Source organism: Uloborus diversus, chromosome 6 (genome assembly GCF_026930045.1).
Source record: "Uloborus diversus isolate 005 chromosome 6, Udiv.v.3.1, whole genome shotgun sequence".
In the NCBI taxonomy this organism is placed as follows: domain Eukaryota; kingdom Metazoa; phylum Arthropoda; class Arachnida; order Araneae; family Uloboridae; genus Uloborus; species Uloborus diversus.
The window spans coordinates 107,947,759-107,962,706 of record NC_072736.1 but is presented as its reverse complement, the minus strand read 5'-3'; the positions used below and the strand labels follow the sequence as shown (position 1 = coordinate 107,962,706).

Genomic DNA, 14,948 nt, shown 5'->3' with positions numbered 1-14,948 from the left:
TTTTTGTTTCTATTACCATTTAAATTACTTTCACAGCATTGCGCTACTACTTGGATTAGTTTTATCGATAAATTGAAGTTTCTACGTCTAAAAATAAGGTTTTTTGCTGCTATGTTGAATTGATGCCATTTTTACTTTCTTCTATATCTAATATATAGAAGAAAGTATTGGATTCGTGCAAATTTTCGAATTTCGAATTTTGACGGATTCGAACGTTTTGAGGTGTGCTGAGTCCATTTCGACCATTTTTGGAAAATGTCTGTCTGTCTGTGTGTGTGTATGTATGTATGTGTGTGTGTGTGTATGTATGTGTGTCACGTCTGTGTGTGACCAGTTTTTTGTGGCCGCTCTACAACAAAAACTACCGCATGAAATCGAACGAAATTTAGTACACATATGTGCCCCTATGTGAACTTGTGCCCATTAGTTTTTGGCGCGAATTCCTCCAAGGGGGGTGGAGCAATGGGACGTTTTTCGAGTTACGCGTGCTTGCTATTCCTCAGGAAGTAACTGGCGGAATCAAACAAAATTTCGTCCATATGTTGCCATTAACAGGAACAGGTGCTGATTCAATTTTGGTGTCAATAACTCAAACGGGGGTTGAGCTATAGAACGTTTTTTGTCGTCAATTGTGACTGCTGTATCTCAAGAAATAATGAACGGAATGAAAGAAAAATTTATCGGCAAGTAGCCCTTAGTGGGTATAAGAACTGATTTTATTTTGGTGTCAACAGCTAAAAAGGGGGTAGCGCAATCACCCGTTCTCTTTTTCCATTGTGAGTCCCCTATCTCAAGAAGTAATACTACGTTCTGGTTGAAATTTGGAATATATGTTAATCCATATGTAAACAGGATTTGGTTCAATTTTGACGCCGATCGCTCCAAGAGGTGTTGATTTTTTTTTTTTTTTTTTTTTTTTTTTTTTTTTGTGAATAAAAATATTTTTATTAATGCAACAATAAGAAAGATAAATCGTAATAGATTGTCGTCTGCGTATTTCTCGTGATTTTAATTGTATGGAAATGATGGGAAATATTATCTCAATGATTTAAAATTTTTAACTGTTGCCATCTTATGTTTGTTAACAAATAAAATATTTGTAATTAATTCAAGCAAGGCTTTTAAAATAACTTTCAATTTTCGCTCTTTGCTTTGCTTTTGCAATAATTCAGACATTGGGATAGTCGTCAAGTTTTTGCATGTGTAATTTTGTTTTTGTTGGGAATATTGCTTCCTCGTCAAGCATGGGGAGGGATCAGAAAAAAAAAAAGAAAAATATAGAAGAAAGTGTCGTGATGGCCACAACATACTAGTTATGAGTAGGTTTAAAAACAGCTTAACGTTTTATTTTTTATTTTTGGCTTCTCGAACTTGGGGTAAAAGGAAAATGAGCAAGATAATCTAACTATTTAACTTATTAATTTATTGTACTCTCTTATTTGAAATTCAAGAGAAACAACAAGAGTTTCTATGGAAATGATCAAAATAAAATAAAATATTTTCATTTCGTCCGGAAATGTAAAAGCAAAATGATAAGATCAAATTATGTTGTAAAAAATGAATCAATTTTTGGCGAATATAGTTTACATTTAAAAGAAATATTGCAGTGAACAAATTGTCATGTTTAAAAAACTGCGTCTTAATAATTAAGAGGCAAAAGCACACATCTGAAACGAACAAACTACCACCTCTGTAAACTAATAGATTGCTCCCTTTTCAAGCTGTAAACCGGATGTTAGCCTTTTCGTATTGTTGGTGGTCTGACTATAATTTGACATAAAGATACGGATTGTTTGAAGAACATTAATTTAAAAGGTGATGCTTCTTTTTCTCAGAATGTGCTCCGTTACAACACAAAAACTGCCCCAGAAAAGAAAATGTTCAACTTGGAGGTTACCGGCAAATGTTCCGACGATCGCTGCAAGAAAGGTGTAATCAAAGTCAGCATAAGGTAAGGAATTCAATAGTTGATTCATATTTGAAACATCAAATGTTATTTCATTTAAAAGGCAGCGGCGAAAAACTTTAAAAAATTGGCAAAAGTATTGAATACTTAAAAATCAACCATTTGTAGAACTAAACAAAAAATTAAGAAATATGAATTAAAGCAGCGGTGGCCAACCTTTTTTTTTTTACCCGAGGGCCTCACTTCATATGAGGATCCATAAAAAAATTTTTAAGATAGTTTTTTTTTTCTAAATAACATGGGAAAAAGAAAGAAAATTATTAACCAAGAGTCCTTATTATCATTTCTACATGTTTATTTTATTAATTTAAAAATTCCCTCCGTTTTTTAGAATAAAATTTCTGACTATTTGTCTCAAAACTAGCAACAATCGGTCAATACAGAATAAAGATGATTGATTGCTTTGGACATTTCCAGAACATAATTTTCAACCTGTAACATTGACCAAAAGAACAGGCTACATGGCTCGGCTTCCCGGACCACATGTGGCCCGCGAGCCGTAGATTGGACACCAACGTATTAAAGTACATAATGGATAGGAAAATAAATCATCATATTGATGATTAAAAAATATCTTTCTCTATTTAGTTCTTTTTCATATTCCAGCATTTTTTTCATTCTATAGTTGTCCTTTTTATACTTTAAGCTTTTCGCTCTTCATAATTTCTAAATAAGGAAACTGCACTTTAGCAACATCATGCCAACCTGTACTACTCTTTCATATTTGTCACTTTGCTTATAATTGGATTGCTGGTTCCTCACCATTTGCAGACCATGTTTTTTTTTTTCAAACGCTGGCATTCCTTCTAGTTGACCAATCTGCCGTGGGCAGGTAAACAACAGTATCTGCAAATTTTTCTTTTTTTTTTTTTTTTTTTGAGCAATCACGATTGCTTATTGTTCTCATTTGACTGTTTTGAATTCCTATGATTTTATTTTCCCACCAGCTCCCTCTGCCAGCACCACCGTCGCGTCGACCGGCCTCACGATGCTGCTCCTCTTGCGAAAACCGTCTCCAGGTTGCGTCCATATCCTACACACACACGCATACACACACACCTACACATACTCATGCCTGCGCACAGACACAAACACACACTCCTACGCACACAGACATACACATACACACACTCATGCCTGCACACAGACACAAACACATATGCCTACCTACATACACACACACGAACGCCTACACACACACACGCGCGCGCGTACACACATAGCACTGCGTACACAACACGCACACACATGCATGCATACATACACACACACATGCACCCACACACATGCCCCTACACAAACACACACGCGCATTCATACACACACAAGCTCGTGATTGCGAAAAACATAATTTGAATTCAAGATGCCAAAAATTCAAATTAATATATATATATATATTTTTTGCATTTTTGTCATCTGTTGTACGGTAGCTTTATTGTACAAGCTTGCTTATTCGGTTTCCGCTGAAAAAAAGGCGCGCGAAAAAAAGTCTAATTCCAACGTTTCTCTATCGTCAGTATTGAATCCAACACACATTTCTTCAAATATCTCGAAAACTCATTTCTGCAGTTACTGCCCTTTACCTGCCCACGACAGCACTGTCGTTGGAATGCCATTACCACATGAAAGTTTTGACGCCTATTTTCCCACCAGATTGAGGCATCTCACCCCTATGATGCGGAACTGCAACAGGAATTTAATTAAGCTGAGCGTATTCTAGCCAAACAGATATTCTTTAACACGCTACACAATCCCATGACAAGGACGCTGACAATTTTCTTAATTTTAAAAAACACACCAACTGGGACCATGCTTGAACTCAAATACTCGGGCTTACGAAGCCAATATCTTACACTATAACATCTGCCGGTATACATATCTCCTACGCATCTTTACTAATAATAAAGCTGAAAGTCTCTCTATCTGGGTGTCTGGATCTCTCTGTGTCAGGATCTCTATGACGCGCATAGCGCCTAGACCGTTCGGCCGATTTTCATAAAATTTGGCACAGAATTAGTTCGTGGCATAGGGGTGTGCACCTCGAAGTGATTTTTTAAAAATTCAATTTTGTTCTTTTTCTCTTCCATTTTTAAGAACATTTTAAAGAGCAAATTATGACAAGGACGTAGTAACGTGGACGAGTAAATAACTAAATTAGCATAACGTGAAACCGTAACATGCTGGCAAGCAAATCAACATAGCGAATTGGCGAGAAATTCATCATCCATTATTTGTAAATATACGGAAGAACAAAATGACCTTTTAATTTTCTACTACGGGCAAAGCCATGCGGGTACCACTAGTCCCAAGTAAAATTCAAGTTTATAAATAGTGTGAAAACTATAACTTTTCATCGTTTACATGCCCCAAAAACAATATTAGTTCCTTGTAAAAGCGTAGAGACAATTAGAGAAGCACAGACAAAACTAAGGCAATTTTGGCTTACAAGGAAACATTTTGTCTTCATTCCCTTAGACGGATCTGAGGCGTACTTGAAGAGAGTGAGCGATGTGTGCTGATATAGGCCATTGACGTGCCAACTCTAGTGCTTTACCACTAAACCGGAAGAACCTCAAGGCTATGGCAAAGTATATGCTCCAAGACCATACGCCACAAATCCGTTTCTCAAAAGATAAACGCTGTACAGTCATTTTAAAACTCTCGCACTTTCTTTATAGTATTTAGGTAATATCTTAACTTTTTTGATGAATAAACAGTAACAATATGTATTTATACGCAGTTACATACCAGATGGAAAACAAGCAGGAATGACAGTACTGGAAGTAAAAATGCTGTCTGGAATCGTGCCAACGAAGGAAAGTTTGGATGAAGTAAGTTATAATCTCATCAAAAACAACCCTGTTGTAAAAATTTCCCCGCCAAGAAAACCTTTAACTTTTTCGCACAAAAAAAGAAAACCTGTATCCTGAACCCAAAAACCCTCAGCCATAAAAAGTTGTAATATCTAGTTTGCCCGCCAAGTATCTTTCAAACTATCATCCTCCCTCTTCTCCTTTTTCATCACAGCTACTTCCATTAGAACCTCCTCCCACCTTTAACTCCTCAGAAGTATGGATAGATCTTTTAAATTGTTTATCTTCTTTGGCGGGAAGCTTTTTGCTCACCAAGCAACCACTTCACTTTGAAAAGCTTCCCGCTAAACAAGATAAACAATTTAAAAGATCTATCCATATTTCTGAGGAGTTAAAGGTGGGAGGAGGTTCTAATGGAAGTAGCTGTGATGAAAAAGGAGAAGAGGGAGGATGATAGTTTGAAAGATACTTGGCGGGCAAACTAGATATCACAACTTTTTATGGCTGAGGGTTTTTGGGTTTAGGATGCAGGTTTTCTTTTTTGTGCGAAAAAATGAAAGGTTTTCTTGGCGGGGAAATTTTTACAACAGGGTTGTTTTTGATGAGATATCACATCTTTTTGCATTGATATTATTACTTTGTATTTTTAGAATTGAGAACATCAAGTCAAAAAATTTTCAATTGAAACAACGCTGTTTTGTGTTTTTAAGGAACAATAATGGCTAGCCTAATTTTACGTCAAGTTATTTTCTGACTATTAAGATTCTATGTTCATTTTGCGAGAATTGGGCTGTTTAAATTTTATTGCAATCCCTGTATCCTCTCTGTTGCAAATAAAATTTCTTGGATAATAAAATACTATATTTTAAATTTTATTGCTTTCGAATATTTTACAACTTCGCCATAATTTCTATTACAGTTTCTTTATTTGACAGATTATTCAACATTTTCATGAAGGTTTCTTTAAATGTTTTACAGCTTGAGGGCTATTTTAATCTAGCTTTTCACTTTTTGTTTAATTACATTTTTTCTTAAATTATGGATTATTTTACGTTTTATGGGATAATTTTAATTGTTTGGTGATTTATCTTTCTCTTGATAGAAGTCTTTGTCTTGTTTAATACCTAGTTTTGTTTAAAAGTTCATTTAAAAAACGAAATAACGCATGTTATCACCAAGCAAAAGAAAAAAAAACTAAGCCATTAAATATTTTAAATTTGAATGTGTCAGAAGTTCTATACAACTTTACTCGATGTCAAATCGCGGATATCCCAAATTTGCCATAGCGAATGCGCATGTTGCGCGGACTAACCTCATTGAAAGTCTTGCTTAAATTAATTGCAAAAAATTTTTCAGCTAACAAATTGCTGCAAAGCACGGATATCCACACACGTACTTCATATATTTTCAATTCAATATGTATTGTTTGTGAAAAATCCATTATTTTAGAAAATAAGCAAACCAATAAAAAAGTGCTATTTTTCGCTTTCAATTAAAAAGTTATGTGCCGTATTCATATGCGTACAGTTTCATATAATTTGTCACGTAAAATATTGTAATGGTTTAACCCCAGTTTCGCGCCGACATTTAAAATTTCTTCCCTCCATAAATATATCAAAACTGAAAAACAGGATGAAAAGAAATTTTGTATCGGCTAAACTGGGAGGGGGGGGGGAGGACAGCATTCTAATCACATTCATTAATTTGTTTCTCTGCTTAAGTATAAACATACAACATAGAATCTGAAAACAGAAAGCCCAATGAGCTAAGTTTGCGCGCTTGCGCAGTCGCTGTGGCAAATTTGATATCCGCGATTTAACGTCTAGTTGCAACTGTTGGATATGTTTTAGTCTTGATTGAATTTCATTTCCTAAGACAACTTTGGAATAACTGTTAGATCTGTTCTAACCTTGCAATTGCAGTCCGAGATAAACAAACCCTATGAGCTGAGAGTAAGTACATAAGAATTTAGGGAAAATTAGTGATTTTCAAACTTCAATTACTCCGGCCCATGATGTCCCTGGGGGTTGAATTTTTGTATACTAATTTTTGTATACTTTTGTATGTACTCAATGGCCCCCCAAGAATATGTATACAAAAAATCATTACCGTAGCCCCCCGGGGGGCTGTGATAGAACCCCGGGAAGGTACAATTTGGGGGGAGGAAAACGGGGGGGAAGTGGAGGGGGGTCAAATAGTACAAAAGGCACATCAGTAGGGCACAAGGAATGTGTGTGCGAAGTTTCAGCTTGATTCCTTTTTTCGTCTGGGCTGTAGCCCTGTCAAAGAAAGCGAAAACTTTTTGGAACAGTGATTTTATAACTTTAATACCTCTTCCCCCTGATGGTCTAGGTGATTGTATTTTGGTTTACGGCTCCAGCGGCCACTAGAAATTGAATGTACCAAAAATTAACTACGGGGGTCTTCATGGGGCTGAGATACAGAGGGGTGAAAAACCCAAATTCGTTCTGTCGTGTAATCTTGTTCTTGGTCGTTTTATTTTCTTTCGTCTTTGGCGGTGGATTTGCTTCTGTTGGCTGCTGACGTTTGGTTTCCTTGGCGGGGCGGGACGCTCCGGCGTCCCGTGATCTTGGTCGCTTTATTTTCTTTCGTCTTTGGTGGTGGATTTGCTTCTGTTGGCTGCTGACGTTTGGTTTCCTAGGCGGGGCGGGACGCTCCCGCGTCCCGTGATCTTCTTTGTGACAAGCATCTTTCGCTATCCGAAGGGGGGGGGGGTCTACTGCGCCAATGCAGTGCTTTACATTGCACAAACTATTCATTATACTGCTGTAGTACTTTGCATTGCATAAATAATTGAAGTGACAAAACCAGTATACTGTCCAAAGTAAGTTTACACGCATGACGCGGGTCTTGGTTACTGATGTGATCTAAGTCCAGCTTAAGATCAGCCTTTTTGGATCGGAGCGCGTGTTTGAGTGGTTGTCTTTTCTGGCAAGTTATCGCATTTTGTGATTGTTCACTGTGAGCAATTATTAGCGGCACGTGAATTGTTTATTGAATAAAATTTTATGTTCGGCAAATTTGGCGAAATCCGAAACTTTGCTGTGGTAACCCTAGCAGTGCAACAATGAGAAATCCGATCCAAAATGGCTAAACTTAAGCTGATGCATCGATTATAGCGACTCTAATGTGATCCATTGTTAACGCATTGTAATACAGCATGATTGCAGGAATGCTGAACTTGCAATATGTTTTGCCTATAGATTAGAGCTGCAGATTATAAAGGGGCGTGAAACTTGACCCTGATATTGTTAACGCCTTTTTAAAGAGTTCAGTGAAAAAGGACGAGTTATTGGATTTGAATTTGAATGCAAATCTATTATGGAAGTTAGCCAGCTCAACTCGATGCCAATCACCCTTCTCCCGGATCCCCAAAAGAAGTAAACTTTGCCACGGTTAAGCTTCAGCTAATCGAAGCCACACTATATCACTCTTTTTTCCCCCTCCAAAGAGTAATAAGCAGTTCATAAAGAATTAAACAAGCCCACTTTTTTTGTTTGTCAAAATTGATTTCCTATTTGCAGCCATACCTCTCTCTCTAGATTGTCTCATTCTCTAAACTTTGTGTTTTATTTTAGTTTAATTGAAGAGAAAACAACTGAAGTAAGTTAAAATAATACAAATTTCCTTCTCTTAAACTGTTAGTCATTACGTTTCATTCAATTCCAACTAATTTAGAAGAAGAGAAAAACTCGAATAGTTTAAAATCAAGTTTAGTATTTTTATTATTATTAAGTGCGCATAGATAAAAATAAAAAAAACTATACAAGTGAATTACAACAAAATATTTCTCCAAAATTAAATTTCCAATTTGAATAAGTAAATTAAGTAATAGAATAACTTTCAACAGCTACGTGCTTTCTGTTACCTGAGAGCTAATATCCTGACGATACGATCTTTAATAATAGTACTTCCTACAGTCTTTTGAATTTAAAAAAAAAAAATCATTTGTGCTTAAACTTGGTATGTTTAGGTTTTTAATGTCTTTTGCGGTATGATTGTAAATTTGTTTGTGAGAGACCAGTCTCGTATAGAATGCCTTCTAAATCACCATATGAAACTCTATATTGTTACAAATTTTGTTTTTCTGTCCTTAATTTTCTGCAATCTTGCTAAATCTGGCGTTTAATACGCAATGTTTCTCTCAAAATTACTTTACTTTTGGAAACATTAATATCCCTAATTTGCAGCTGATTTAGCATTGAATTGTATGAGTTTGCCGAGGAGCTGGCGAGATATAAAAAAAAAACTTGCTTTAGTTATGTGACTAATTTTTGGCGCCAAACTGGCGAGAGATCCTTCATGTCGCCAAGTTCGGTGACATTTGATGGCATTTCAAGCCTTATAGATAACTGGAATTTACTGGACTATTGCCGTACTTTTTCCCAAAGGAATAAAAGGGCCTGCTCTGATGTGCAGAGTTAGTTTTAAGTTTTTCTCAGTCAGCTGTGATTTCAGCTCTGTTGCTTATGTACTGTTTGAACCGTAGCCTACGAGAATCTGTGCGTTTGAACTGGGTACCTCTGACAAGTTGAGCTGTGGCCTTGAGCAAGTCCATTTCCTTCAAGGTAGAGTAATCAGTAAGAGTATTGGCGAGAAAATCCTGTACCGCGCTTACTACGTCTTACCTGAATTATATTGTTCACCAAATGAGCAATAACACTGCAAAATAAAAACGCGAGTTCTTAAGCGTTTTTCCTCACCCCTATTTCTACAAATGGAAACGTTTAATTGGTCGTGTAGTGGAGCTCAACTTTCCAGAGGCAGACAGTAAGTTAATCTTTGTGTTTACGGTGTTTTATGTGATTATCTTAACTACTGTGAGTATTTTAGTATAAATGAATTTGCCGTGTGTTTAAAATGACTAAGTCAAATACTTTGCAAGGACACTTGAAGTAAATGCGGACTCATAACAATATTTTTATTTTACAGATACTGACAGACAAAAAAGTTGGCATCCAGAGGGCTGATGTTGAAGATAATTCCGTTGTTTTATACTTCAATGAGGTAATATTTCTAATAGTTTTGTATCTTAACCATTTCCTGAAAATTCGAATCTGTAAACTAACTGCGCCGATTCATTTTCAATCTCAAGCTGACGTAACTAATTTTATGGAGATTTTTTAGTCTTCCGACTTACAAGTTAATATTTTGTTGTAACAATACATGATGCACATTAGACTTTCATTTTCAAATTTTATACACAGAACAATCTTCAGAATGCATGGAGAATTTCTATTCAATTTAGAGTTTCAGATATATAGCATATAATGAATATGTGTGCCTTTGAACCCGTTATTCTTTTACAAAGTTGGTAATTTCGTCGCTTTTCTCTCGTGTATGATGACCTTAAGTTGAAGATTTTTAAATACATATTTTTGTTTCATTCCTTATAATAATTTTATTTTTAGAGCTTTTTTGACGTCAGTATTTATATTTCAAGTTTATAATGGTCAACTGAAGTTCAAAATTTACACTTCGTTCTTAACAAAAATTCATAATTTTAGTGTTTCCTGCGATGTTTTATGATGATATTGCAAGGCCTTATATTTTTGTTTAGATATCTAATACGGCAACAGTGTTTTCATTTGAAGTTGAGGAAGTAGTCGAAGTTGATAATGCTCAGCCGGGAACTGCTAAAGTGTATGAGTACTACGCAAAAGGTTTGTTGCTTTGTTCAATTGCTTTTAAATTTATCCGACCTACAGTCTGACCACGAAAAATATGGAATTTGGCAGTCGGCCAAGTTATGACGATTCCATTTGAATGAATCTAGCAGGGGCGAAAGGAAAATAGCGATGGATTTTCAGGCACGCGTTTTATAATACTACTAGGAACTTATTAATTTATTGCATTCTCTAAAATAAAATGAAGGGAAAATGGAAACAAGAAAAAGAACATAAATTGTTTTCATTTCGTGAAGAAATGTGAAAACAAAATGGTAAGATCAAAATTATGTTGCAAAAAAATAAATCAATTAATTTTTATAGTGATAATAAAGATTAAATATAGTTTAGATTTTAAAAAATATTGCAGTGAACTAACCGTCATTTTTTCCAAACTTTATTTAAATAATGAAGAAGCAAAAGCGTACATCTGTAACCAACGAATTACCATCCCTGTAAAGTAGTAGATGAGTCCATTTTCCGCATATAAACCGGATGTTTTCCTTTCCATAATATCGGTGGTCAGACTGTATGTGGCTATGTTTATCGATGCTTTTATTGATCCGTTATAATTCAATAGAAAAGAAGTTATTTTTCTGACCTATACTTGTGGGATTTATGCATTCATTATGACTTTTATATCTGTATTTATGCATTTCGTTTATAATCCATGCGATTTAAATCTAAATTAGTTTCAAACCACCTTTTTAAAAAATAATAATATAATGTCGGCTTTTAATTTAAAGCTGGTTAAAAAATCTTTACTATTTTTTTTTTCTTGATTAAAAGGAGGCAAGTTCTCATAAATGTTTTTCCCCCCAAACTACAACACTGCTTCTATATTTGACCTATCTTTTTAAGAGAAGTATGCAAGTAGCCGAGAGACAAGTCGAGCCTCTTATCAGTTTGGTCACTAGGCATTCCCCCCCCCCCATAAAGATTTTAAAATTTATGCTTCTCTAATTCCGAGAAAGGCTGGTCCCCCTAGTTTTCAACGTGACTGACATATCTTTTCGATGGCCCTGCAAATAATTAGGGAATTTGTTTTAAAAAAATTAAATAAAAAAAAATTCAAATGCTCATAGCGAAATCGGAGAACTCTTATCTTTTGCATTGTATCCGATTTTTAAAATGCAATGAAAATATCGTCGGCACCATGCTAAACTAACGAATGTGGAAATTGGCACTTTTCAGCATTGGCAGAACCAAAACAATTTTTTTCCACCTTGATGAGTTTAATTATTTTCAATATTTTAATTTCTATAGATAACTTTGAGTGTAATACTATAGTTTGAAGTAGTTATTACCAGTAGGTAGCCGTTTTTAGGTACTGCGGCAAAACCATTGAATTTGAATAACGGGATTTGCGATTTTTCATATTTTTCACATACGTTAAATTAGCATGGTGCCGACGATATTATTCGTTATTTGAAATCTTTGTTGAGTTGAAATTCGTTTTTTAACTAAAACCGATTTCAGTCTTAAGTTAGATTAAACTTGCTTTGTACAAAGGCATAAAAGTTTTCTAAAGCGTTCTGAATAATTCCTTGCACCAATGTTCTTTCAACTCGGATTTTACTGTTTATGAAAAGATATAGATAAAATGACGTCATAAAAGTTGACTAAGCCTGTAAAAGTATATTTTCTGTATTTATTTTACATATTTACATACACTTACCTTAAAACTTATATAACTGAAGATGAAGTCGGTGAGGAATAATATTTCCTATCACTCTTACAGAAAATTCTGCATCGACAAGTTATACCCTTGAAAAATGTGAAGATTCCAGTTGTTCCAACTAAAAGTGGTAAGAACTCTTAGAACTTTAAACATGAGGCAAGTCACGAATTCAACTGCTGGATAGAAGTGGAAGAAACTGAAACAACAGTATTTTAACTCAACGCACAGCTCTCGAGTATTTTCTTCAAGAAATATTTTACAAATATTTGCAAAAATTTGTAAGTTTTAAAAACTGTTTAGGCCTGTGAAACTGTATCAAAATTGTAATTGTCATCCTACAAGGAAAATAAAATCCTTAAAACCATTTTTGCTCTAGAATTATAAGCCCCCTCACACTCACACCGCGCGGGACTCTAACAAAATCTCTATCTTCGCTCTTCTGCGCACGCGCATTATATACTTCTGTCTTCATCATCGTTGTATCTCCAAAGATATTCCGAATCCAGAGACTGCTGTTTCATCATCCTCGTTTTGGACTCGTCCATCTGAAATGAGTACAACCGTACCGAGTTGGGGGACAAATAACTACCTAAAAAAATCTATTTTCTCTCTCCTGCGCACGCGCATTACATGCTTCTTCACGCTATTCAGGATCCAAAGACTGCTGTTTCGTCCTCGTTTTGGACTCATTAACCTGAAACGGCTACAACCAAGCTGTGGACAAATGACCTCATATAAAGCTGAATATCTTCCCCCTGGTAGCTAAAAATATTTTAGCACATTAGCAAGTGATCCGTAAGCATGGTTCGGCTCCAAGTCGACAAATGAATTCAATAGCTAGAGTATGCCGGTCGCTCTAGCATGTGATAAAAAAAATATTCTTATCTACCAGTGTGAAGATGGGCTTAGCTTCTAAGTTTCTTTGCCTATAGATCGATTATGGCTATTTCAGACTGATGACTTGAAAATAAGGAGAAAATAAAATTGCAATCTCTGAATGATGTAACGCAGCTGTTCAGTTTTGCTTGCGGTTCTGCTTTAGCTTCTGCTGTTGGGACGTAATTTGTAGCATTTTCTGCAACTTTTATCACTATCTGAAAGCATATCAATTAATCCAACATCGATTCTACTTGGTTTAATTACCAAACTTTCGTGTTGTCATCGCTTATTGATTATCAGTTTATTACAGAATTAAAAGCAACCCTGATACCACTAGATTCTACTAGAGCCGCTATATAGATAGGCCGACGCATCAGCTTAATTTTAGCCATTTTCGATCGGATTTTTCATTGTTGCGGAGCTAGGGTTACCACAGCAAAGTTTCGTGTTTCGCCAAATTTGCCGTAAATAATGTTTTATTTAATAAACAATTCACGTGCAGCTAATGATAACTCGCAGTGAACTATCACCAAACGCGATAGCTCGCCAGAAACGACAACCACTCAAACACGCGCTCCTATACAAAATGGCTGATCTTAAGCTGATGCGTTGGATAGGGACCTTAGATTCTACAAAGAACCAATTTTCGTTGATTTCGCTAGATATGATTAGCAAGTCATCACTGTAGATGAGAAAGTCAGGGGTGCCCACCTATTGGAGGGGGGTCATTGCACAGACTGCGATATTGAATTTTTTAGAGGGGTTGTTTTAAGGGGTATTTTTTACTTTTTTGGGGGGGCTCTTGCTTTTTGGGGTGTGGTGTTCGCGAAGTTAAGGGGGTGCGCCCTTGCTCTTAGGGGGGCATCCATGAGAAAGCCATAGCAGCAATGCGGTGGGCAACATCGTATTTTGTTTCACCATGAGTGGTGTTGGTGTGAATTTGTCCAAGAATGGAAATCTAAATAATAAAACTTTCTGTGGAATTGACATATTGTGGAACTCTTGTTGAGTTCTCAAAATTTTTCGCCAAACTATTCAAAACAAAGTGCTTATTTGCTTGTTAAAGGAAGATAAATGCAATGTTGGTGAAATGTAAAATTTAGTATTTATTTTTTAAAAAACGAGGTATTAAACAGGACTAAAAGGTGTATAATTTTTTTTCAATGTTGAAATTAGTAAAATAAAGATACTAGAAATAAAACAATCAACCAATTAAAAAATGAAAAAGCCTCGCCAACTAAATAAAACAACATTAAAAGCAAGCTCTATTAAAATATAAAATAATCCGCCAAAAGAATTAAGTCATTAAAAAATTTAAAAAAAAAAGTTTCATTGAAAAGTAAAATTTAAAGCACATCCTGGGACAAATATGGCAACTATAATTTCAGCAATAGAAAATTGCTTTGCCAATTTGACATACTGTACGTTATGATAATTTCCCCTCTATTTCATTCAACAACGCTGTTTTTAAGTTTAAAAGAAAATCATTTTAGTATAGTATTTTTAAATTGAAGCGATTACATTTGTCGCCCAGGGGTAAGATAAAAACAGCCAAGTTTTTTCTGGCGTTATTCGTCACATTGTGATGTCACCAAGAATATGGATATCGGTTCTCGTGATTTTTGATTTGGCCGAGAGAAATTTCCATTCTAAACGCTTTTGCGCTGATTTTTGAATACAGCCACGCTAACGGAAAAGTATTGGAGCTATTTTTTTCAATGTAAAACTACCTTAACCCATTAAACCAACACCACGGTGTTGATTAAACCATAAACTTATTAGTCTATGGATTAATCACACTAGATACAGTGTCTCTAGTGTGGTGTTGATTAAACTCCCTTCATTTGCATTTAATAATTTATTTATTTTTAATGAGAAAAGCCTCGATTTTAAAACGTCATTTAACAGAGAACAGCCTTGAA

At 35.4% G+C, this 14,948-nt stretch overlaps 1 protein-coding gene across 1 annotated transcript in view; it reads left to right on the top strand.

Moving 5' to 3' along the window:
* Positions 1-12,511, top strand: part of LOC129225102 (murinoglobulin-1-like) — a 146,313-nt gene extending 133,802 nt beyond the window's left edge. Inside the window, exons 30-34 of the mRNA XM_054859661.1 lie at positions 1,836-1,951; positions 4,707-4,797; positions 9,733-9,807; positions 10,361-10,463; positions 12,208-12,511. Coding sequence (XP_054715636.1) covers positions 1,836-1,951; positions 4,707-4,797; positions 9,733-9,807; positions 10,361-10,463; positions 12,208-12,269 — 447 coding nt within the window. The 3' untranslated portion in view covers positions 12,270-12,511. The remainder of the gene's footprint in view (positions 1-1,835; positions 1,952-4,706; positions 4,798-9,732; positions 9,808-10,360; positions 10,464-12,207) is intronic.
* The last annotated feature ends 2,437 nt before the right edge of the window (positions 12,512-14,948 follow it).